Source organism: Scyliorhinus torazame, chromosome 17, assembly GCF_047496885.1.
Source record: "Scyliorhinus torazame isolate Kashiwa2021f chromosome 17, sScyTor2.1, whole genome shotgun sequence".
Lineage (NCBI taxonomy): Eukaryota > Metazoa > Chordata > Chondrichthyes > Carcharhiniformes > Scyliorhinidae > Scyliorhinus > Scyliorhinus torazame.
The window spans coordinates 61,098,960-61,122,075 of NC_092723.1; the positions used below are offsets into that span (position 1 = coordinate 61,098,960).

The window sequence follows — 23,116 nt, forward strand, 5'->3', positions numbered from 1 at the left end:
GCATAGCTCAGCGAATACAGGGTGTAATGCGTGAAGAAGACTCTTGTGAGCAAGGACACTGCGGTAAAGGGTGAGACCAAAACGTCCAGAAAACACGATGTCAAGGGATTTACATGATTGGATATGGAAAATAGGGAGTCTTTTTGCAGATGCAGGGGGCTCAAAACAATGGATGCCCTCGAGTCTAGAAAGTGCGGGGGGGGGGGGGGGGTACTTAAAATATTAGGAGAGCAAAGAGGGGGCATGAAAAACCACTGTCGGTCAAAATAAAAAATCCCAAAGAGATTCATAAGTATATTAAGGGCAAGGTGGTAACCACGAGGGAACCAAAGTGGCAATGTGTGTGTGGAGCCCAAAGACATAGAAGAGGTAATAAATTTGGATTTCGTATCAGTGTTCACTGTGGAGATGTACGATGTTGATATCGAAGGCACGAAGAGGAATAGTGATAAAATTTAATTAAACAGATTAGCATTGAGAAGGAGGTGGTGTTGCCAATTTTGGCTTAAAAGTGGATAAACCCCCAGTCCCAGATGAGATGTATCCTAGGCTGCTGCATGAGGCAAGGGAGGAGATTACAGGGGGCTCAGATGCTAATTTAAAAATCCTCTTTGTGCACAAGGGAGGTGCCAGAAGACTGGATAGAATTAATCTGCATTCAGAGAGGCAAGGATTAATTAAGAATATCAGCATTTCTTTGTCAGGGGGAGATGTATAACAAATTTGAATGAGTTTTCCAAGGAGGTGACCATGTGTGTAGATGACGGCAGTGCAGTTGATGTCGTCTGCATGAATTCAGTAAGGTGCTCAAGGAGGTAAGAGCCCATGGGATCCTTAGCAATTTGTCAAATTGGATCCAAAATTGGCTTTGTGGCAGGATGTTGGTCAGAGTTTGATTTTGTGACTGAAAGTCAGAGTCCAGTGGTGTACTTCACGATAATCAATGTGGTGTCTCCAGCTCTTTGTAGTGTACAGACAGATCAGAGAGGTTATCATGGAGATCTATAAAACACGTGTTAGGCCACAGCTAGAGTACTGTGTGCAGTAGGTTGTTTTTATAAATATTTTTATTGAATTTTACATTTGTCCACTATACAGGAGATGAAACGCTTTTTATTTGTAATTTACATGCTTTTCCTTTTTTGGCATCACCCCCCTCCCCCTTTCTGCTTTTTGGGCTCAGTCTTAGGCCCTTTATTCTGCCATAGTTGCTATTATCCATCGTTCATATTGTTTTTGTTCTTATGGCATCGATGTCTTGTGGATCCATATTCAGTCATGGGCTATGTGGATCTCCAAGTAGCGGAATTTGTTTTGGGCTATTTTGAATGATAGACCTTCCAGCTCTGCCCCTCCCCGTTCGGGTTCACCAGGAACACCTCACTTTTGCCCAGGTTGAGTTTTTAGCCTGATAAAACCCTGAACTCTTTCGGGAGCTTCATGATTTCCTTCAGCCGTTCTGCAGGTCCAAGATTTAGAGGAGCAGGTCATCCACAGAGTGAGACTCTGTGCTCTCTGCCTCCTCTTCCGATACCCTCCCAACCTCTCGCATGGCAATCACCAGACGTTCAATTGTCAAGATGAACAGGAGCGGGGACAGCAGACATCCCTGCCTGTGCCTCTGTGCAACTGGAAGTATTCAGAGCTGGTGGTGTTGGTCTGAATGCTCGCATTGGGGTGTTGTACAGGAGTTTCACCCATGAGGTAAAGTCCGTTCCTAGCCCAAACTGTTCCAGTACCTCGATCAGGTACTCACATTAAACTCTGTCAAAGGTCTTTTCTGCGTCCAGGGAGACGATCACCTCTGGTGTTCTCTCCCCGGGCGGGGTCAGTATCACATTCAGTCGTCGTCTGATGTTCACAGTTAGCTATCTACCCTTGGCAACCTGTCCTCCACAACCACTTCTGGTACGCAGTCTCCAGTCTCTTGGCCAGGACTTTCACTAGTATTTTTGCATCTACGTTAAGCAGCAAAATCGGTCCATATGATACGCATTCCATCAGGTCTTTGTCTTTATGGGTATCAGCGATATGGTGGCCTGTGTTAGTGCAGGGGGCAGGATGCCCTTTGCTAGCGAGTCTGCGAACATCTCCCGTAGGTGTGGGGTAAGAGCTGGTGCAAATTTTTGTAGACGTCTGCCAGGAAACCAAACGATCCCGGCACCTTCCTCACCTGCATGGAATTGATACTCTCCATGTCCTCTCCCAGTCCAATTGGTGCTTCCAGCTCCCTCCATCTATCATACCCCACAACAGGCATGTCCATCCATCAAGGAACTGTTTCCACGGGCTATGTTCCCGCGCTATGGAAATTGTGGCGGGAAAAGGGGGCGCAGGAAGGAGGGGACCTCACATAATGGGAGGCTAAGGATAAACGGGGGAAGCTGAGGTCAGTCAGAGTTTGCTGACTTCCGGAAGCAATTTTGGGGGAGCAACTAAGCTAGAGAGGGATCTAGCGGGGGGGGGGGGGGGGGGTTAACTGGGTTGCTGCTGCTAAGGGGAAGGGGGAGCTGTTACGGGATTGGATGGTCGGGAGGGCACCGTCCGGGTGATAAGCGGGTGCATGGGAACCGGGTGAGGAGCTGGTCTAAAAAAGGGGATGGCTAGTCGACGAAGGGGGGGGGGGGTAAAGAGCCCCCCAACCCGGTTGATCACGTGGAACGTGAGGGGGTTGAATGGGTCGATTAAGAGGGCAAGGGTATTTGCGCACTTAAAGAAGCTAAAGGCAGACATGCTTCAGGAGACGCACCTGAAACTGGCGGATCAGGTCAGATTAAGAACAGGATGGGTGGGACAGGTATTCCACTCGGGCTTGGATGCAAAAAATAGAGGGGTGGCAATACTGGTGGGGAAACGGGTATTGTTTGAGGCGAAGACCACAGTGGTGGACAGTGGGAGTAGCATGGTGAGTGGCAGATTGCAAGGTGAGGCGGTGGTGCTGGTGAACGTATATGCCCCGAACTGGGATGATGCGAACTTTATGCCGAGAGATCAATGATGACGGAGAGGTCCAGGTGGGAGTGGTCTGGGAGGCGCTGAAGGCGGTGGTTAGAGGGGAGCTGATCTTCATAAGGGCGCATAAGGGGAAACAAGAGGGTAAAGAAAGGGAGAGATTGTTGGGGGAGATTTTGAGGGTGGATAGGCAATATGCGGAGGCTCCAGATGAAGGGCTATACAGGGAAAGACGGAGATTGCACACGGACTTTGACTTGTTGACCACGGGTAAGGCGGAGGCACAATGGAGGAAGGCACAGGGAGTGCAGTATGAATATGGAGAGAAGGCGAGCCGGCTGCTGGCCCAACAACTTAGGAAGAGGGGGGCGGCGAGAGAGATCGGAGGGGTTAGAGACGAGGAGGGAAAGATGGAACGGGGAGCGGAGAGGGTGAACGGGGTGTTTAAGGTATTTTACGAGAGGCTATATAAGGCTCAACCCCCGGAAGGGAAAGAGGGAATGATGCGTTTCCTAGACCAGCTGGAGTTCCCGAAGGTTGAGGAACAGGAGATGACAGGACTGGGAGCGCAGATTGAGGTGGAGGAGGTGGTAAAAGGAATTGGGAATATGCAGGCAGGCAAGGCCCCGTGACCGGATGGGTTCCCGGTGGAGTTCTATAGGAAATACGTGGACCTGCTGGTCCCACTTCTGACGAGAACCTTTAATGAGGCTAGGGAAAGGGGGACACTACCCCCGACAATGTCGGAGGTGACGATATCGCTGATCCTGAAAAGAGACAAAGACCCGCTGCAGTGCGGGTCATACAGGCCTATTTCCCTCTTGAACGTAGATGCCAAGCTTTTGGCCAAGGTGATGGCGACGAGGATAGAGGACTGTGTCCCTGGGGTGGTGCATGATCATCAAACGGGATTTGTTAAAGGGAGACAATTGAATGCTAATATACGGAGGCTGTTGGGGGTGATGATGATGCCCCCACCGGAGGGGGAGGCGGAGATAGTGGTGGCAATGGATGCAGAGAAAGCATTTGATAGAGCGGAGTGGGATTACCTGTGGGAAGTACTGAGGAGATTTGGATTTGGAGAGGGGTTCATTAGATGGGTTCAGCTCCTGTACAGGGCCCCGGTGGCAAGTGTGATTACAAACAGGCAACGATCTGGCCACTTCCGACTGTATAGGGGTACAAGACAGGGATGTCCCCTGTCCCCGTTACTGTTTGCGTTGGCAATTGAGCCATTGGCCATAGCGCTGAGGGGCTCTAGGAAGTGGAGGGGGGTACTTAGAGGAGGAGAAGAGCATCGGGTGTCATTATACGCGGATGATTTGTTGTTGTATGTCGCGGACCCAGTGGAAGGGATGCCTGAGATAATGCAGACACTCAGGGAGTTTGGAGAGTTTTCGGGATACAAACTGAATATGGGGAAGAGTGAACTGTTTGTGATGCACCCCGGGGAACAGGGCAGGGGAATAGACGATTTACCGTTGAGGAGGGTAATAAGAGATTTCAGGTATTTAGGGATCCAGGTGGCCAGGAACTGGGGAACCTTGCATAAGCTTAACTTGGCACGACTGGTAGAGCAGATGGAAGAGGACTTTAGGAGGTGGGACATGGCGCCCCTGTCATTGGCGGGCAGGGTGCAGGCGGTTAAAATGGTGGTCCTTCCGAGGTTTCTTTTTGTGTTCCAGTGCCTCCCTGTACTGATAACAAAGGCCTTTTTTAAGAAGGTGGACAAGAGTATTACGAGCTTTGTGTGGGCTGGAAAGACCCCAAGAGTAAAGAGGGGGTTCCTGCAGCGGAGTAGGGACAGAGGGGGACTGGCACTGCCGAGTCTAAGTGATTATTATTGGGTCACCAACGTGTCAATGATATGTAAGTGGATGAGGGAAGGGGAAGGAGCGGCGTGGAAAAGACTGGAGATGGCATCCTGTAGGGGAACTAGCTTAAAAAGCACTGGCGACGGCGCCGTTACCATTCTCCCCGAAATAATACACCACAAACCCAGTGGTGGTGGCAACTCTGAAAATTTGGGGGCAGTGGAGACGACATAAGGGAGTGACGGGTGCCTCAGTGTGGTCCCCGATAAGGAACAACCATAGGTTCGTCCCGGGAAGGATAGATGGGGGATTTAAATCTTGGCAGCGAGCAGGAATTGCGAAATTGAAGGACTTGTTCTTAGACGGGACGTTCGCGAGTCTGGGAGCACTGACAGAAAAGTATGGGTTGCCACCTGGGAATGCATTTCGCTATATGCAAGTGAGGGCATTTGTGAGGCAACAGGTGAGGGAATTTCCGCAGCTCCCGGCACAAGCGATCCAGGACAGAGTGATTTCGGGGGCATGGGTGGGTGATGGTAGGGTGTCAGATATATATTAGGGAAATGAGAGACGAGGGGGAGACGATGGTAGAGGAGCTGAAGGGAAAATGGGAGGAGGAGCTGGGGGAAGAGATTGAGGAGGGGCTGTGGGCAGATGCCCTAAGTAGGGTAAACTCTTCGTCCTCGTGTGCCAGGCTCAGCCTGATCCAATTCAAGGTTCTACACAGGGCGCATATGACAGGAGCAAGGCTGAGTAGATTTTTTGGAGTGGAGGATAGGTGCGGGAGATGCGCAGGAAGCCCGGCGAACCACACCCACATGTTTTGGTCATGTCCGGTATTGCATGGGTTCTGGGTGGGTGTGGCAAAAGTGATCTCGAAGGTGGTGGGGGTCCGGGTCAAACCAAGCTGGGGGTTGGCTAGATTTGGGGTTGCAAATGAGCCGGGAGTGCAGGAGGCGAGAGAGGCCGACGTGTTGGCCTTTGCGTCCCTAGTAGCCTGGCGAAGGATTCTACTTATGTGGAAAGAAGCTAAGCCCCCGGGTGTGGAGGCCTGGATCAACGACATGGCAGGGTTTATAAAACTGGAGCGGATAAAATATGCATTAAGAGGTTCGGCTCAGGGGTTCACTGGGCGGTGACAACCGTTCCTCGACTATCTCCCAGAGCGATAAGGGAAACTAGGAAAGGCAGCAACAGCAGCCCAGGGGGGAGGGGCTCATTTGGGTCTTCAGGGGTTTTATGTGTGTGTTTATATATTAGTTATTTATATTTGATTTCACAAAGTTACTATTTTAGTTATTATTTCTGTTGTTTCTTATTTTGTTGCTGGCAGTTGCCATTAATTAGCATATTATTTATTTTTAAAAACGATCAATGTATATATTATTACGAAGTTGTAAAATGGGAAATTTTTGTTTGATCGAAAAACTTTAATAAAATATATTTTTTTTAAAAAAGGAACTGTTTCATCCCAGAGTCACCGTTGAGGATATTTGGTTGAGCTTTTTTGATTCATCTACGAGTCCACCTCTGATTTCCTTTACCTGGGCTATCTCCCTCGTGGCTGCCTGCCTTCTCAACTGGCCAGCCAGTAGGCAGCTAGCCTTCACTGCTTGTTCATATGAGATTTCCCGTGTCTGGCAGAGTTGCTGCACTGCCTTCCTGATGGATAGCAGCTGAAAGTCCATTTGTAGCTTTTTCCTCTCCGCCAGAAGCTCGACGGACAGGGCCCCAGAATATCTTCTGTCAACCTCCAGAATGGAGTCGATCAATTGTTGCCTAGCCGCCCTCCCTCCCTTATCTCTACATGCCTTGTAGGCTATAATCTCTCCCCTAATCACCACCTTCAGTGCCTCGCAGAAGATGGAAGGTGAGACTTCCCTATTTGGTTGTTCGTAATGTACTCACCTATGGTCGGTGATGTTTTCTGGCAGAATCCCTTGTCGGCCATGAGGTCAGTGTCCAACCTATATGTGGGGCATTGGGCACGGCCCATCTCCAACCTCTCATCCATGCAATATGGACCATGATCAGAGATAACTATCACGGAGTATTCCATCCTTGCTGTTCCTGGAAGCACCGATTTCCCCACAGCAAAGAAGTCGATACGGGTATATACCTTGTGTACTGATAAGAACGAGAATTCCCTCTCATCTGGGTGCAGGAACTGCCATGGGTTCACTGCCCCTATCTGCTCCATGAACATACCCAGCCCCCTAGCCATGCCTGTCTTTTTCCCCATTCAGGGGTTTGATTGGTACATCAATGGGTCCACAGCTCAAGCCCCCCCATGATCAGTCGGTGTGTGTCAATGTCAGGGACTTCCGTCATGGTCTCCTTTATGAAATCTGTGTCGTCCCAGTTCGGAAAGTTTCCATTCACCAGGATGGCTGGTGCCCCGTCCAGGACACCGCTGACCATGACGTACCGTCCCCCTTGGTCCACAAACATCCTTGTCACTGTAAACACCATCTTCTTGCTGATCAAAATAGCTACATCCCAGCCCTCAACCCGAAACAGGAATGGTACGACTGTCCCACCCAGCCCTTCCTTACCCGCAGTCAGTCCTTCTCCCTCCAGTGTGCCTCTTGGAGGAAGACTGTGTCGGCTTTCGAACTTCTCAAATGGACGAAGACTCTTCCGGGGTGAGGGTGGGGGGGGCTTTTGTCCCCCACTTCGACGGGATCAACCATACTTACCTGGTTACGTGTCCCTGCACTCAGGGGGGTTTCCTTTTGTTCAGTGACTCTCCAAAAGTGGCTGCTTGCAATGTCATTGTGTTCTCTCAACCTGCACCTTACCTGAAGCCAATCTGAAACTCGTCCCTTTATTATCCTTTTATTCCCCTTGTGGTCCCCCTTCCCCCCTCTGTCCCACTTTCTATCCCCCCTCCCCCATCTGTCCCACTTTCTTCCCCCCACCCCCATGTCCCCCCTTTCCCTATTTACCCCCCCTTACATTCCCCATCTCTGCCCTGTGGTCATCCCCCCTCTTGCTGGGAGGTGCACCACAAACCTCCTTGCTTTCATGCTTTCCAGCTCTTACTTTCCCTGCTAGTGTGGGGGTCCCTCTCCCTGGGGCTAATCTTACCTCTTTCCTCTGCCCGCTCGATAGCTGTTCCTTCTGTCTCATCTTCACCCGCTCCTGTGCTCCGCTGCTCTTTCCTGTGATCTGTTGTTTTTGCTTAAAGCATGGCAGTACTGTCCCGTGCAAACATTGTACAAGTCCATCACAGTTCTTTTCTTTCTCCGTTTTGTCCTCAACGCTGTCTTGTCTGCCCCTTGTCCAGGCTATTCATCCGCACAAACTAGTCTGCCCCACCAGGGTGTTGCAATAGTGTTCCTGTTTTGGAATGTAACCCAGAGCCTAGCTGGGAATAGCATTCCAAATTTCACTCCACTTTTGTACAGGGTCGATTCTGCCTGGTTGAATTCAGCCCTGCGCTTTGCCAGGTCTGCCCCAATGTCCTGGTACACTCGTATTCTGTGTCCTTCCCAGCTTATCGCCTTTGTCTGCCTTGCCCACCGCAGGATCTTCTCCCGATCCTGGTACCTATGTAATTTGGTAATTATTTAGGACAGACACAATGGGCTGAATAGTCTCTTTTCAAATCACCCTAACGTCCTTAAGAAAAGTCTCAATTTTAAAAAGTAAATATGCAATTATCAACTGACTGTAAATTTGAGTTTCCAAACTCCAAGATTATAAGAATTAAAAAGCATGGAATAATTGCATAAGTTTAGGATATTAGGCAAGTAGGAATTAAGATTGTCATGAGTGTTCATACTTCAGAGTGCAACACATGCATTTTTGTCAACTAACTAATTTGACCGTTCCCTCCCCCCAAAAATAAGAGTCCGTCACTCTTGATTCCTGACAACTCATTTCCCAGCACCAGTCACTTGACATGATGTCACTTTATTGCCTTTCTACTGTTTCTGATAATCAGCTGCACCATTGCACCAGGATCTGAGGGAACTTCACTTGAAACAGCAGAAGTACCAGCCGCAGAAGACATAGAGCCTCCTCAGTGTGACAAACCAGAAACCAAATGCTGCAAAACAGTGGCAATAAAAATATGTTCACATGCCGGAATGAATTTGAACAAAACTTACAGCTCGAGGGAAAACAGATCCAACATTTCTGCAGCAGCCACCATCATCATGAGTGACATTATTCTATTACAGCCTTGTCAGTATCCATTACTTACTAAAATAGCAAGCACGACAAAGTAAAACCATGCACTCTGTCAATTAGCTACCCCACATTCATCCAGAGCTCTTACATTTTCTCTCCTTTTCGCATTTTGGTGCAAACATTGAAGTTCCCAAAAGTGAATATCACACCTCATCCAACTGCTCATCCTTCATTTTATGAACTTGAAAAAAGTGAGGACTAGCAAACAAGCTCAAAAAGCGAACTGTCATCGCCTTTTCCACCATTGGCAGTTATGATTTCAGCTGCCAAGGCTCCAAACTCTGCAGTTCCCCCACCCTCTCTGCTAAACACTCAGCGAAACCTTTGGTCCCCTATTGCTCAGCATCAAATTTTGTTTTGACAAGGCTCCCGATAAATGACTCAGAACATGTCCCCACATTAAAGATGTTCTATAAACACAAGTTGCCATTACACCCAACACCTAAAAAAAAGATGCCAGGCCAGTAATTTTGATTCCTATCTGTTCATTCTATCTGAAAAACCCAGGTGCACTTGAAAGGTGATGGCAATACTTATGCAGCTAACATCCAGCAGAGGGCAGTAGAGCGGAGCTGCCGATTGACTGTTGCGGGGAAATTTGCATACGTCCGTGTGCTCACCCTAACTTGAAGGTGGTTTGTGGAGCTGTTGTCAAGTGACACTTAAACCCGAAACACTTCTTCAGTGTTTCCCTCCCTACCCCTTCCACTAACCAAAAAAAACCCAACCGCTGTAAAGATTAAGGGGAAGGCTCGAGGGCAGGTAGAAGTCGAAAGAAGTTGAACCGTGACGTCACAGCCTGCAGGGAAGGGACTGGCTGGTGACTGGTAAGTAGTTTTTATTTTATTTTCCCTCAGGTGTTATCCTGCGCGGCGCAGAGAATGCTGAGTGCTTGCTGAGAAGGGGAGTGAATAACAGGTCAGCTCTTTCTTTTTTTTATCTAGAGGGGATGGCACGGAAGGTAGTGCAATGTTCGAGGTGAGGGACGCCGTCAGTGTCCCTGCTGATTTCATCTGTGGGAAGTGCACCCACCTCCAGCTCCTCAGAAACCGCTTTAGGGAACTGGAGCTGGATGAACTTCGGATCATTCAGGAGGCAGAGGTGGCCATAGATAGAAGCTTCAGGGATGTAGTTACACCGAAAAATAAAGATAGATGAGTGACGGTGAGAGGGGCTGGGAGGAAGCAGTCAGTACAGGGATCCCCTGTGGTCACTTAGTAACAAGTATACTGCTTTGGATACTGTTTGGGGGAGGGGGGGGGGGGAGACTTACCAGGGGGTACAGGTCTCTGGCACAGAGTCTGTCCCAGTTGCTCAGAAGGGAAGGGGGAAGAGGAGTAGAGCATTAGTCATTGGAGACTCCATAGTTAGGGGGATAGATAGGAGATTCTGTGGGAACGAGAGAGACTCGTGGTTGGGGTGTTGCCTCCCAGGTGCCAGGGTGCGTGATGTCTCGGATCGTGTTTTCGGGATCCTTAAGTGGGAGGGGGAGCAGCCCCAAGTTGTGGTCCACATAGGTACCAACGACATAGGTAGGAAAAGGGATAGGGATGTAAGGCAGGAATTCAGGGAGCTAGGGTGGAAAATTAGATCTAGGACAAACAGAGTTATTATCTCTGGGTTGTTACCCGTGCCACGTGATAGCGAGATGAGGAATAGGGAGAGGAGTTGAACACGTGGCTACAGGGATGGCGCAGGAGGGAGGGTTTCAGATTTCTGGATAATTGGGGCTCATTCTGGGGTCGGTGGGACCTCTACAAACGGGATGGTCTACACCTGGACCAGAGGGGTACCAATATCCTGGGGGGGAAATTTGCTAATGCTCTTCAGGAGGGTTTAAACTAGTTCAGCAGGGGCTTGGGAACCAGAATTGTAGCTCCAGTATACAGGAGGTTGAGAGTAGTGAGGTCATGAGTAAGATTTCAAAGTTGCAGGAGTGTACCGGCAGGCAGGAACGTGGTTTAAAGTGTGTCTTCTTACATAAGAACATAAAAATTAGGAACAGGAGAAGGCCATCCGGCCCCTCGAGCCTGCTCCGCCATTTAATGAGATCATGGCTGATCTTTGTGGACTCAGCTCCACTCTCCGGCCCGTACACCATATCCCCGAATCCCTTTATTCTTTAGAAAGGCATCTATCATTTTCTTAAAAACGTTTAAAGATGGAGCCTCGACTGCTTCACTGGGCAAGGAATTCCAGAGATTCACAACCCTTTGGGTGAAGAAGTTCCTCCCACACTCCGTCCTAAATCTACCTCCCCTTATTTTGAGGCTATGTCCCCTAGTACTGCTTTCCCCGACCTGCCCGCATCTATCCTATCTATTCCCTTCATAATTTTATATGTCTCAATAAGATCCCCCCCGCATCCTTCTAAACTCCAATGAGTACAGTCTCAGTCTACTCAACCTCTCGTCATAATCTAATCCCCTCAACTCTGGGATCAACCTAGTGAATCTCCTCTGCACTCCCCTCCAGTGCCAATATGTCCTTTCTCAGGTAAGGAGACCAAAACTGAACACAATACTCCAAATGCGGCCTCAATAATGTGGGTGAACTTGCGGCATGGGTTGGTACCTGGGACTTCGATGATGTGGCCATTTCGGAGACATGGATAGAGCAGGGACGGGAATGGTTGCAGGTGCCTGGGCTTAGATATTTCAGTAAGCGCAGGGAAGGTGGTAAAAGAGGGGGAGGGGTAGCATTGTTAGTCAAGGACAGTATTACGGTGGCAGAAAGGACGTTTGATGAGGATTCGTCTACTGAGGTAGTATGGGCTGAGGTTAGAAACAGGAAAGGAGAGGTCACCCTGTTAGGGGTTTTCTATAGGCCTCTGAAAAGTTCCAGAGATGTATGGGAAAGGATTTCAAAGATGATTCTGGATAGGAACGTAAGCAGCAGGGTAGTTGTTATGGGGGACTTTAACTTTCCAAATATTGACTGGAAACGCTATAGTTAGAGTACTTTTTAGAAAGGCATCTATAGTCCCCTGGGTCTGTTTTTGTGCAATGTGTGCAGGAGGGTTTCCTGACACAGTATGTAGATAGGCCAACGAGAGGTGAAGCCATATTAGATTTGGTGCTGGGTAATGAACCAGGACAGGTGATAGATTTGGAGGTAGGTGAGCATTTTGGTGATAGTGACCACAATTCGATTAAGTTTACTTTAGTGATGGAAAGGGATAGGTATATACTGCAGGGCAAGAGTTATATCTGGGGGAAAGGCAATTATGATGCGATGAGGCAAGGCTTAGGATGCATCGGATGGAGAGGAAAAATGCAGGGGATGGGCACAATGGAAATGTGGCGCTTATTCAAGGAACAGCTACTGCGTGTCCTTGATAAGTATGCACCTGTCAGGCAGGGAGGAAGTGGTCGAGCAAGGGCACCGTGGTTTACTAAAGCAGTCGAAACTCTTGTCAAGAGGAAGGAGGCTTATGTAAAGATGAGACATGAAGGTTCAGTTAGGGCGCTCGAGAGTTACAAGTTAGCTAGGAAGGACCTAAAAATAGAGCTAAGAAGAGCCAGGAGGGGACATGAGAAGTCTTTGGCAGGTAGGATCAAGGATAACCCTAAAGTTTTCTAAAGCTATGTCAGGAATAAACGAATGACTAGGGTAAGAGTGGGGCCAGTCAAGGACAGTAGTGGGAAGTTGTGCTTGGAGTCCGAGGATTTAGGAGAGGTGCTAAATGAATATTGTTCGTCAGTATTCACACAGGAAAAAGACAATGTTGTCGAGGAGAATACTGAGATTCATGCTACTAGACTAGACTAGAAGGGCTTGAGGTTCATAAGGAGGTGGTGTTGGCAATTCTGGAAAGTGTGAAAATAGATAAGTCCCCTGGGCCGGATGGGATTTATCCTAGGATTCTCAGGGAAGCTAGGGAAGAGATTGCTGAGCCTTTGGCTTTGATCTTTAAGTCATCTTTGTCTACAGGACTAGTGCCTGAAGACTGGAGGATAGCAAATGTTGTCCCCTTGTTCAACAAGGGGAGTAGAGACAACCCCGGTAACTATAAACAAGTGAGCCTTACTTCTGTTGTGGGCAAAATCTTGGAAAGGTTTATAAGAGATAGGATGTATAATCATCTGGAAAGGAATAATTTGATTAGAGATAGTTAACACGGTTTTGTGAAGGGTAGGTCGTGCCTCGCAAACCTTATTGAGTTCTTTGAGAAGGTGGCCAAACAGGTGGATGAGAGTAAAGCAGTTGATGTGGTGTATATGGATTTGTAAAGCGTTTGATAAGGTTCCCCATGGTAGGCTACTGCAGAAAATACGGAGAGGGTGATTTAGCAGTTTGGATCAGAAATTGGCTAGCTGGAAGAAGACAAAGGGTGGTGGTTGATGGGAAATGTTCAGACTGGAGTCCAGTTACTAGTGGTGTAACACAAGGATCTGTTTTGGGGCCACTGCTGTTTGTCATTTTTATTAATGACCTGGAGGAGGGCGTAGAAGGATGGGTGAGCAAATTTGCAGATGACACTAAAGTCGGTGGAGTTGTGGACAGTGCGGAAGGATGTTACAAGTTACAGAGGGACAGAGGTAAGCTACAGCGCTGGGCTGAGAGGTGGCAAATTGAGCTTAATGCAGAAAAGTGTCAGGTGATTCATTTTGGAAGGAATAACAGGAAGACTGAGTACTAGGCTAATGGTAAGATTCTTGGCAGTGTGGATGAGCAGAGAGATCTCGGTGTCCATGTACATAGATCCCTGAAAGTTGCCACCCAGGTTGAGAGGGTTGTTAAGAAGGCGTACGGTGTGTTAGCTTTTATTGGTAGAGGGATTGAGTTTCGGAGCCATGAGGTCATGTTGCAGCTGTACAAATCTCTGATGCGGCCGCATTTGGAGTATTGCTTGCAATTCTGGTCGCCGTATTATAGGAAGGATGTGGAAGCATTGGAAAGGGTGCAGAGGAGATTTACCAGAATGTTGCCTGGTATGGAGGGAAGATCTTATGAGGAAAGGCTGAGGGACTTGAGGCTGTTTTCGTTAGAGAGAAGAAGGTTAAGAGGTGACTTAACTGAGGCATACAAGATGATCAGAGGATTGGATAGGGTGGACAGTGAGAGCCTTTTTCCTCGGATGGTGATGTCTAGCACGAGGGGACATAGCTTTAAATTGAGGGGAGATAGATATAGGACAGATGTCAGAGGTAGGTTCTTTACTCAAGAGAGTAGTAAGGGCGTGGAATGCCCTGCCTGCAACAATAGTGGACTCAACAACACTAAGGGCATTCAAATAGTCATTGGATAGACATATGGACGATAAGGGAATAATGTAGATGGGCTTTAGAGTGGTTTTACAAGTCGGCGCAACATCGAGGGACGAAGGGCCTGTACTGCGCTGTAATGTTCTATGTTCTATGATGCACCATGGATTTCAACAGTCCCTCACTGCATTCAGTGGCTTCAAGACACAAAAAAGATTAAGTATCAAAACATAATTCCTACATAACAGATTACATTGAAGCACAAAATATTCTGTGTGCGTTTTCTGCATGAAGTCATTATTAAAAATAAACAGGAGATATTTGAACAAAAATAGTAACTACTGTCCCCCTTCTCAGTCATCACTATTCAATTTTCTCACATTGCCCTGAAAGCAATAACAACCAATTCTAGAATAAACTCAGCAGGTTACTTGGTCAAGTATGATATGACAGCCAACCCAATTTACAGTCACATCCAATATCCACACGTACACTTTCCAAGTGCCATTGGATTGAAACGATGACTACTATTTTCCAGCTGAGGCCACTACAGTGGCTGATATCAACCGCTGGGCTGAAACTGCTGTTGTTAAGCTCAAGATCTTCTGGCCAACAGGTCTCAGCCTCACTCATAATTTTGCTGACATTTTTTGGAGGCTCAATTTTCTGGGTATTTAAAAACATACTGAGCAAAAATTAAGCGAAACGCCTTAAATCAAACAAATACAGTGTAAGTTAACCAGGGAAAATTGTAAGACCCTAGTTCAGCAGATTTTAATATAATGCGCAAACAAATAAAATTTAGACAGAAACTTGGCTACCCGTCCACAATTACAGACACAATCCTTAAAACATGTGTAGATTCAATTGACATGTTATCCGTGAAAATGATCCCTCCAGCAAATTACTACTACAGACCAGGTTTATCCGAGTGACAGTTTAACACTGAGCCCTCACGCAGACATCACAAACTCACCAACTGGGCCTTTTAAAACTGGTAAAAGGGAGACAGCGTTTAATTTATCAGTGACCACAACATATTGAAAAGACGTTTGAAGCAATAAACGTGGAGTTACTGGTGTAAACCCAGAGTCAAATCCAGATGAATGCTATCAGGTTTAAAGCGGCTGAAGTTGCTGCTGCCACTGGTGCCGCCGCTATTCCCCTTCACATCAAAGCAGCAGCAGCGCGGCCCTGGGGGCGGTGTTGATCCACAGCCCGTTCCGCAGAGCCGGCTCCGCCCGCAGATAGTCAGTCCAGCCGCCCTGGCCACAGACTGAACCTCCATCGGACCCTCACACTGACACCCCCTCCCCAGGACCCAAAGACTGACCTCCCCCCCCTCCACCCCGGACCCACAGACTGACCCCCCCCCCCCCGGACCCACAGACTTACCCCTCTCTCCCCCCCCCCCCCGGACCCACAGACTGACCCCTCTCTCCCCCACCCCCCCGGACCCACAGACTGACCCCTCTCTCCCCCACCCCCCGGACCCACAGACTGACCCCTCTTCCCCCCCCCCCCCGGACCCACAGACTGACCCCTTTTCCCCCCCCCGGACCCACAGACTGACCCCTCCCCCCCCCCCCCCGGACCCACAGACTGACCCCTCCCCCCCCCCCGGACCCACAGACTGACCCCTCTCCCCCCCCCCCCCCGGACCCACAGACTGACCCCTCTTCCCCCCCCCCGGACCCACAGACTGACCCCTCTTCCCCCCCCCCCCCCGGACTGACAGACTGACCCCTCTTCGCCCCCCGGACCCACAGACTGACCCCTCTTCCCCCCCCGGACCCACAGACTGACCCCTCTTCCCCCCCCCCCCCCGGACCCACAGACTGACCCCTCTTCCCCGCCCCACAGACTGACCCCTCTTCCCCCCCCCCCCCCGACCCACAGACTGACCCCTCTTCGCCCCCCGGACCCACAGACTGACCCCTCTTCGCCCCCCGGACCCACAGACTGACCCCTCTCCCCCCCCCCCGGACCCACAGACTGACCCCTCCCCCCCCCCCCGGACCCACAGACTGACCCCTCTCCCCCCCCCCCCGGACCCACAGACTGACCCCTCTCCCCCCCCCCCCGGACCCACAGACTGACCCCTTTCCCCCCCCCCCCCCGGACCCACAAACTGACCCCTCCCCCCCCCCCGGACCCACAGACTGACCCCTCCCCCCCCCACCCCGGACCCACAGACTGACCCCCTCCCCCCCCCACCCCGGACCCACAGACTGACCCCTCTCTTCCCCCCCCCCCCGGACCCACAGACTGACCCCTCTTTTCCCCCCGGACCCACAGACTGACCCCTCTTCCCCCCCCCCGGACCCACAGACTGACCCCTCTTCCCCTCCCCCCCCCGGACCCACAGACTGACCCCTCTTCCCCTCCCCCCCCCCCCGGACCCACAGACTGACCCCTCTTCCCCCCCCCCCCCCGGACCCACAGACTGACCCCTTCCCCCCCCCGGACCCACAGACTGACCCCTTCCCCCCCCCGGACCTACAGACTGACCCCTCCCCCCCCCCCGGACCCACAGACTGACCCCTCCCCCCCCCCCGGACCCACAGACTGACCCCTCCCCCCCCCCGGACCCACAGACTGACCCCTCCCCCCCCCCCCCCCGGACCTACAGACTGACCCCTCCCCCCCCCCCCCCGGACCCACAGACTGACCCCTCCCCCCCCCCCCCCCCGGACCTACAGACTGACCCCTCCCCCCCCCCCCCCGGACCCACAGACTGACCCCTCCCCCCCCCCCCCCCCGGACCCACAGACTGACCCCTACCCCCCCCCCCGGACCCACAGACTGACCCCTCCCCCCCCCCGGACCCACAGACTGACCCCTCCCCCCCCCCCCCGGACCCCACAGACTGACCCCTCCCCCCCCCCCCCCCCCGGACCCACAGACTGACCCCTCCCCCCCCCCCCCCCCGGACCCACAGACTGACCCCTCCCCCCCCCCCCCCGGACCCACAGACTGACCCCTCCCCCCCCCCCCCCCCCCCCCCCCCCCGGACCCACAGACTGACCCCTCCCCCCCCCCCCCCCCGGACCCACAGACTGACCCCTCCCCCCCCCCACCCCGGACCCACAGACTGACCCCTCTCTTCCCCCCCCCCCGGACCCACAGACTGACCCCTCTTTTCCCCCCGGACCCACAGACTGACCCCTCTTCCCCCCCCCCCGGACCCACAGACTGACCCCTCTTCTCCCCCCCCCGGACCCACAGACTGACCCCTCTTCCCCTCCCCCCCCCCGGACCCACAGACTGACCCCTCTTCCCCTCCCCCCCCCCCCCGGACCCACAGACTGACCCCTCTTCCCCCCCCCCCCCCGGACCCACAGACTGACCCCTTCCCCCCCCCGGACCCACAGACTGACCCCTTCCCCCCCCCGGACCTACAGACTGACCCCTCCCCCCCCCCCCCCGGACCCACAGACTGACCCCTCCCCCCCCCCCCCGGACCCACAGACTGACCCCTCCCCCCCCCCCCCGGACCCACAGACTGACCCCTCCCCCCCCCCCCCCCGGACCTACAGACTGACCCCTCCCCCCCCCCCCCCCCGGACCCACAGACTGACCCCTACCCCCCCCCCGGACCCACAGACTGACCCCTCCCCCCCCCGGACCCACAGACTGACCCCTCCCCCCCCCCCCGGACCCACAGACTGACCCCTCCCCCCCCCCCCGGACCCACAGACTGACCCCTCCCCCCCCCCCCCCCCGGACCCACAGACTGACCCCTCCCCCCCCCCCCCCCCGGACCCACAGACTGACCCCTCCCCCCCCCCCCCCCGGACCCACAGACTGACCCCTACCCCCCCCCGGACCCACAGACTGACCCCTCCCCCCCCCCGGACCCACAGACTGACCCCTCCCCCCCCCCCGGACCCACAGACTGACCCCTCCCCCCCCCCCCCCCCCCGGACCCACAGACTGACCCCTCCCCCCCCCCCCCCCCCCGGACCCACAGACTGACCCCTCCCCCCCCCCCCCGGACCCACAGACTGACCCCTCCCCCCCCCCCCCGGACCCACAGACTGACCCCTCCCCCCCCCCCCCCCCCCCGGACCCACAGACTGACCCCTCCCCCCCCCCCCCCGGACCCACAGACTGACCCCTCCCCCCCCCCCCCCGGACCCACAGACTGACCCCTCCCCCCCCCCCCCCCGGACCCACAGACTGACCCCTCCCCCCCCCCCCCCCGGACCCACAGACTGACCCCTCCCCCCCCCCCCCCCCGGACCCACAGACTGACCCCTCCCCCCCCCCCCCCCCGGACCCACAGACTGACCCCTCCCCCCCCCCCCCCCGGACCCACAGACTGACCCCTCCCCCCCCCCCCCCCCGGACCCACAGACTGACCCCTCCCCCCCCCCCCCCCCCGGACCCACAGACTGACCCCTCCCCCCCCCCCCGGACCCACAGACTGACCCCTCCCCCCCCCCCGGACCCACAGACTGACCCCTCTCCCCCCCCCGGACCCACAGACTGACCCCTCTCCCCCCCCCGGACCCACAGACTGACCGCTCTCCCCCCCCCGGACCCACAGACTGACCGCTCTCCCCCCCCCGGACCCACAGACTGACCGGTCCGCCTCCTACCTGGACAGGTGTTTGAGGATTTGCTTCTTGATGAGCCCGGCCATGCTGCACTCGGCCCCGGATCCTCAGCGACCCTTCAGGTAGTGTCCGCCCACTCTGGCCATGTCGCCGCGGCGCCCGTTGCTTTCACCGAGCCGCCACTGCGCCGCCGCAGCCGCCACTAAAAGACCGCCCATTCCGGGCAAGATGGGCCACCGAGGGGGTGGGGTGAGGAGCAACACTGCTCCACCTGGTGGCCAGCGCTCCCAGCACACGCTTACACAGGAATAAGAGACGAGGGTTCCCTTCACTTTCAGTCTCTCTGCTCCTGGACTCAGGTTCGGGATGTTTGACGTAATTTACTGTTATTGGGGGATTGCTTTCTTTAAAAAATGTGTTTTAATTCCATTCCTCCCGTATCAATCCTCTTCTCCCATGTCTGAAGGTCACATTCTGTGCATTGAATTCTAAAGTCACTGGCTCCCTCCAGTGTTTCAACCAAGCATCATTCTTCTTGGTGTGACCTGTCCAGGCATCAAAAAGGTGATCATTGGACCATGTCTTCTCTGAATGCCCACACGTATTCCATTTCAAGTGAGAGTTACAGGATAGTGATCAGAAGCAGGAGCCATGGTTGATTTTCCCTTCTCTTGATTATGTGAATTCTCACTCAATCAACCGAGATCGATTTATGCAGCTGCATAAAGTAGGTTAACTCTTCATGTGGCTGAATTCTTGCCCCCACTATCCCGGACCAGTATTCAATTGAGAGGTAAAAGCTTCAAGGCCATTGGGAGATTTCTCTTGTGCTATTCCTGTGCAAAAGACGAAAGGACATGAAAGAGGAATAAACCTGGACTATACAAAACAAGAGGGGAGAAAATAAATAAAAGGACACAGCAGCTGCAAATTCCCCACTATCAGTAGTCAGTTCCAGCCCCATTTGGCCCCGAGTCGCAACACAAGTGAAATAAGATTTTATTTAAAATAACCAAGGTCCATTTTTTTAAATTCGTTCACTGAATGTGGGCATTGCAGCATTTATTGCCCATCCCTAAATGCCCTTGAGGGGACAGTTAAGAGTCAACCACCTTGCTGTGGGTCTGGAGTCACATGTAGGCCAGACCAGGTTAGGATGGCAAATTTCCTTCCCTAAAGGACATTAGTGAACCAGATGGGTTTTTACGACGATCGACAACGGTTTCATGCTCTTCATTAGACTTTTAATTTCAGATTTTTATTGAATTCAAATTTCACTATCTGCAGTGGCCGCATTTGAACCCTGGTCCCCAGAGAATTACCCTGGGTTTCTGGTTTACTAGTCCAGTGGAAATACAGATGGCAGTTAAGGGTTATTGTCATTGTATTAACAAGCATTGTTTAACTGGTAACTGAAATTTATTTGTATTTATAAGGTTAAAGATATTAACACTATGTTAGTAATAAAGGTTGCTTTGATATACCATATCCCTATGTGCGTGAAATCACTCTTGAGTAAAGTGTCCTTTTCTCATAATCTTACAAAGATAGTAAAATATTGGGGTTTCTGTCCAGTATCCTCGCAACTGTTGGGGTCTGGTCCAGGAGCGTAATACAATGTCCTGGAAAATAGGCTGCATTAACTTTGAATCGTCTGCTTAAATGTGCATTCCGATTATGGGTCTACAGACCAAAATAATAAAATAACTTAAAAGAAATGGGAACAAAGGAAATATACCAGCATGATTTGAAAGGTCACAGATGTCTATCTGAATCTGGACTTTCCAGAACTCTGCTTGTTAGATTTCTCCGTCACAGAACTGGATAAAACAATGGTAAAAAATAAGTTAATCATCCAAAATGAAAGGTTGCACGGAATCAACACATTGGGCCTGTCTGAGGATCATCAGAAGAACCCTGTTAAGATATGGAACATGTTGGAGAATCAATTTCTTTTAAAGTAAACTTCAGGATTCACTCTTTGGAGTTAATGGCTTCTGGACAGCGGGCACAAGAATCAATTGATCAGTTCACCAGCAGTGCCAGGATAAGGGCAAGGACTGCAATTTTTCAGAAGCTGAGCTGCATGAATGACAATGGAGCTTCAACACCGATCAAAGCCTTCCAAGAAGACCGAACTTCTGAAGAAAAAGAAAGGTCACAATATTGATTTGTGAGCTTTAGGTGCCATTTACCAGTATTGGCGTGATCGCCAGGACAAGGTTGTGTGGGAATTGTGGTTTATTACACCCACCTGAAGCTGTCCTACATTCCAAGATCTTTGCAAGGTATGTGGTTGATGCACGATCAATTAGACTCGAAGACGAGGTTGTATCATAACTGAAGGCTTTAATAGACTAAATCTGTTCCCCAGCAGCTTCGGTACAGAATGAGGGCTGCTGGGACGGCACCTGTTCTTATACCCCGCCTGTCAGGGCAGAGCCACATACCAAACAGCCAATGGTAAGCTGCTAGGCTTACCCAATGGTCTACAGCCTCTCGGGTACCGCAATACCTGATACTACCACATTCACCCCCTATTAAAAAAGAGTCCGGCGGGGGTGGTGGCCAGTGGTTACAATTGCATTGAACATGGTATGATCAGATATGGAGGTACCGTGAGTATTTACAAGTGTGGGAGAGATATATATATAGTCAGTGTTCATGTACAGTTACAGTTACAGTGTAGCAATCAGTCGGTCGGGTGGCCTGGTCGTCCTACTGGATCGTCTGAGCCTCTGGGGTGGTTCTGGTAGGGGTCCGGGCGTCTGCGACTCCGGGAGCGTGGCTTTGTCATCCATGGCAGCTTTGTCACCCCTAGGCGGCGCTGGTGGGGAAAATGGTTGACACGAGAGGGGGGCGCCTATAGGGGGCGTCGGTGGGTGGGATGGCCTAGGTAGGAGCGGCGGGAGGACCGACCCCCCAGTGAGGTGCTGTGGGGGGGGGGGGGGGGGGGCAATGGTTCGGGTGCGCGTGTGGGGTTCCGGCGGGCGCCAGGTCATGGAGGGAGACTGTATCTTGCCGGCCGTCAGGGAATGCCACGGAGGCATAATGGGGGTTAGCGTGCAGCAGGTGGACCCTCTCGACCAACGGGTCCGACTTGCGCGCCCGCACGTGCTTCCGAAGCAGGATGGGTCCGGTGTCGCTAACCAGGTTGGGAGCGAGGTCCCGGAGGAGGACTTCCTGGGGAAGACAAGGAGACGTTCATGAGGTCTTTGATTGGTAGTTGTACAGAGCAGAACCGAATGGCGTGGAGGTTCTCCGGGAGGACTTCCTGCCAGCGGGAGACTGGGAGATTCCTGGACCGTAGGGCCAGTAGGACGGTCTTTCAGACCGTTCCGTTCTCCCTCTCCACCTGCCCATTTCTCCGGGGATTGTAACTGGTCGTCCTGCTTGAGGCGATGCCCTTGCTAAGCAGGAATTGACGCAGTTCGTCGCTCATAAAGGAGGACCCCCTATCACTATGTATGTACGCGGGGAACCCGAACATTGTAAAGATACCCTGGAGGGCCTTGTTGACAGTGGTAGTGGTCATGTCGGGGCAGAGGATGGCGAACGGGAACCGGGAGCACTCGTCAATCACGTTCATGAAGTACGTGTTGCGGTCGGTGGAGGGGAGGGGGCCTTTGAAGTCCATACTGAGGCATTCAAAGGGACGGGAAGCCTTTATCAGGTGCGCCCTCTCTGGCCGGTAGAAGTGCTGTTTGCACTCCGCACAGATTTGGCAGTCCCTGGTGACTGTCCTGACCAACCGGAAACCATGGCTCAATCGCGAGATTGACTACCTACTGAAGGACAGATCTGAGGCGTTCAAGGCAGACGACCCTGACCTATACAAGAAATCCAGGTACGACCTCCGCAAAGCCACCCGGAATGCCAAGAGAGAATATCAAACCAAGCTAGAGTCACAGACAGACTCTCGGCGGTTGTGGCAAGGATTAAAGAACATAACGGGCTATCTCTGGCAACAGCGCACCCCTCCCCGATGAACTCAATGCATTCTATGCTCGGTTCGAGCAGGTAACCAACAATCCGCTGGCGAGTGCCCCAGCAGCCCATAATTCACCCCATACCCACCATCACAGCTTCCGAAGTCAGATTGGCCTTCCTGAAAGTGAACCCTTGGAAGGCGACGGGCCCAGACGGGATCCCTGGTCGTGCACTCAGGGCCTGCGCGGACCAGCTGGCAGAGGTATTCACGGACATCTTTAACCTGTCCCTACTCCACTCCGAGGTCCCCACCTCTTCAAGAAGACCACCATCATACCGGTACCAAAGAAGAACCAGGCAACGTGCCTCAATGACTACCGACCAGTGGCCCTGACTTCAGTCATAATGAAGTGCTTCGAGAGGTTGATGATGAAGCGCATCACCTCCATACTCC

General features: G+C 52.4%; 1 protein-coding gene across 1 annotated transcript in view; it reads right to left on the reverse strand.

The window, feature by feature from the left end:
* Positions 1-18,957, reverse strand: part of bltp3a (bridge-like lipid transfer protein family member 3A) — a 238,498-nt gene extending 219,541 nt beyond the window's left edge. Inside the window, exon 1 of the mRNA XM_072480504.1 lies at positions 18,775-18,957. Coding sequence (XP_072336605.1) covers positions 18,775-18,818 — 44 coding nt within the window. The 5' untranslated portion in view covers positions 18,819-18,957. The remainder of the gene's footprint in view (positions 1-18,774) is intronic.
* Positions 18,958-23,116: the final 4,159 nt, after the last annotated feature.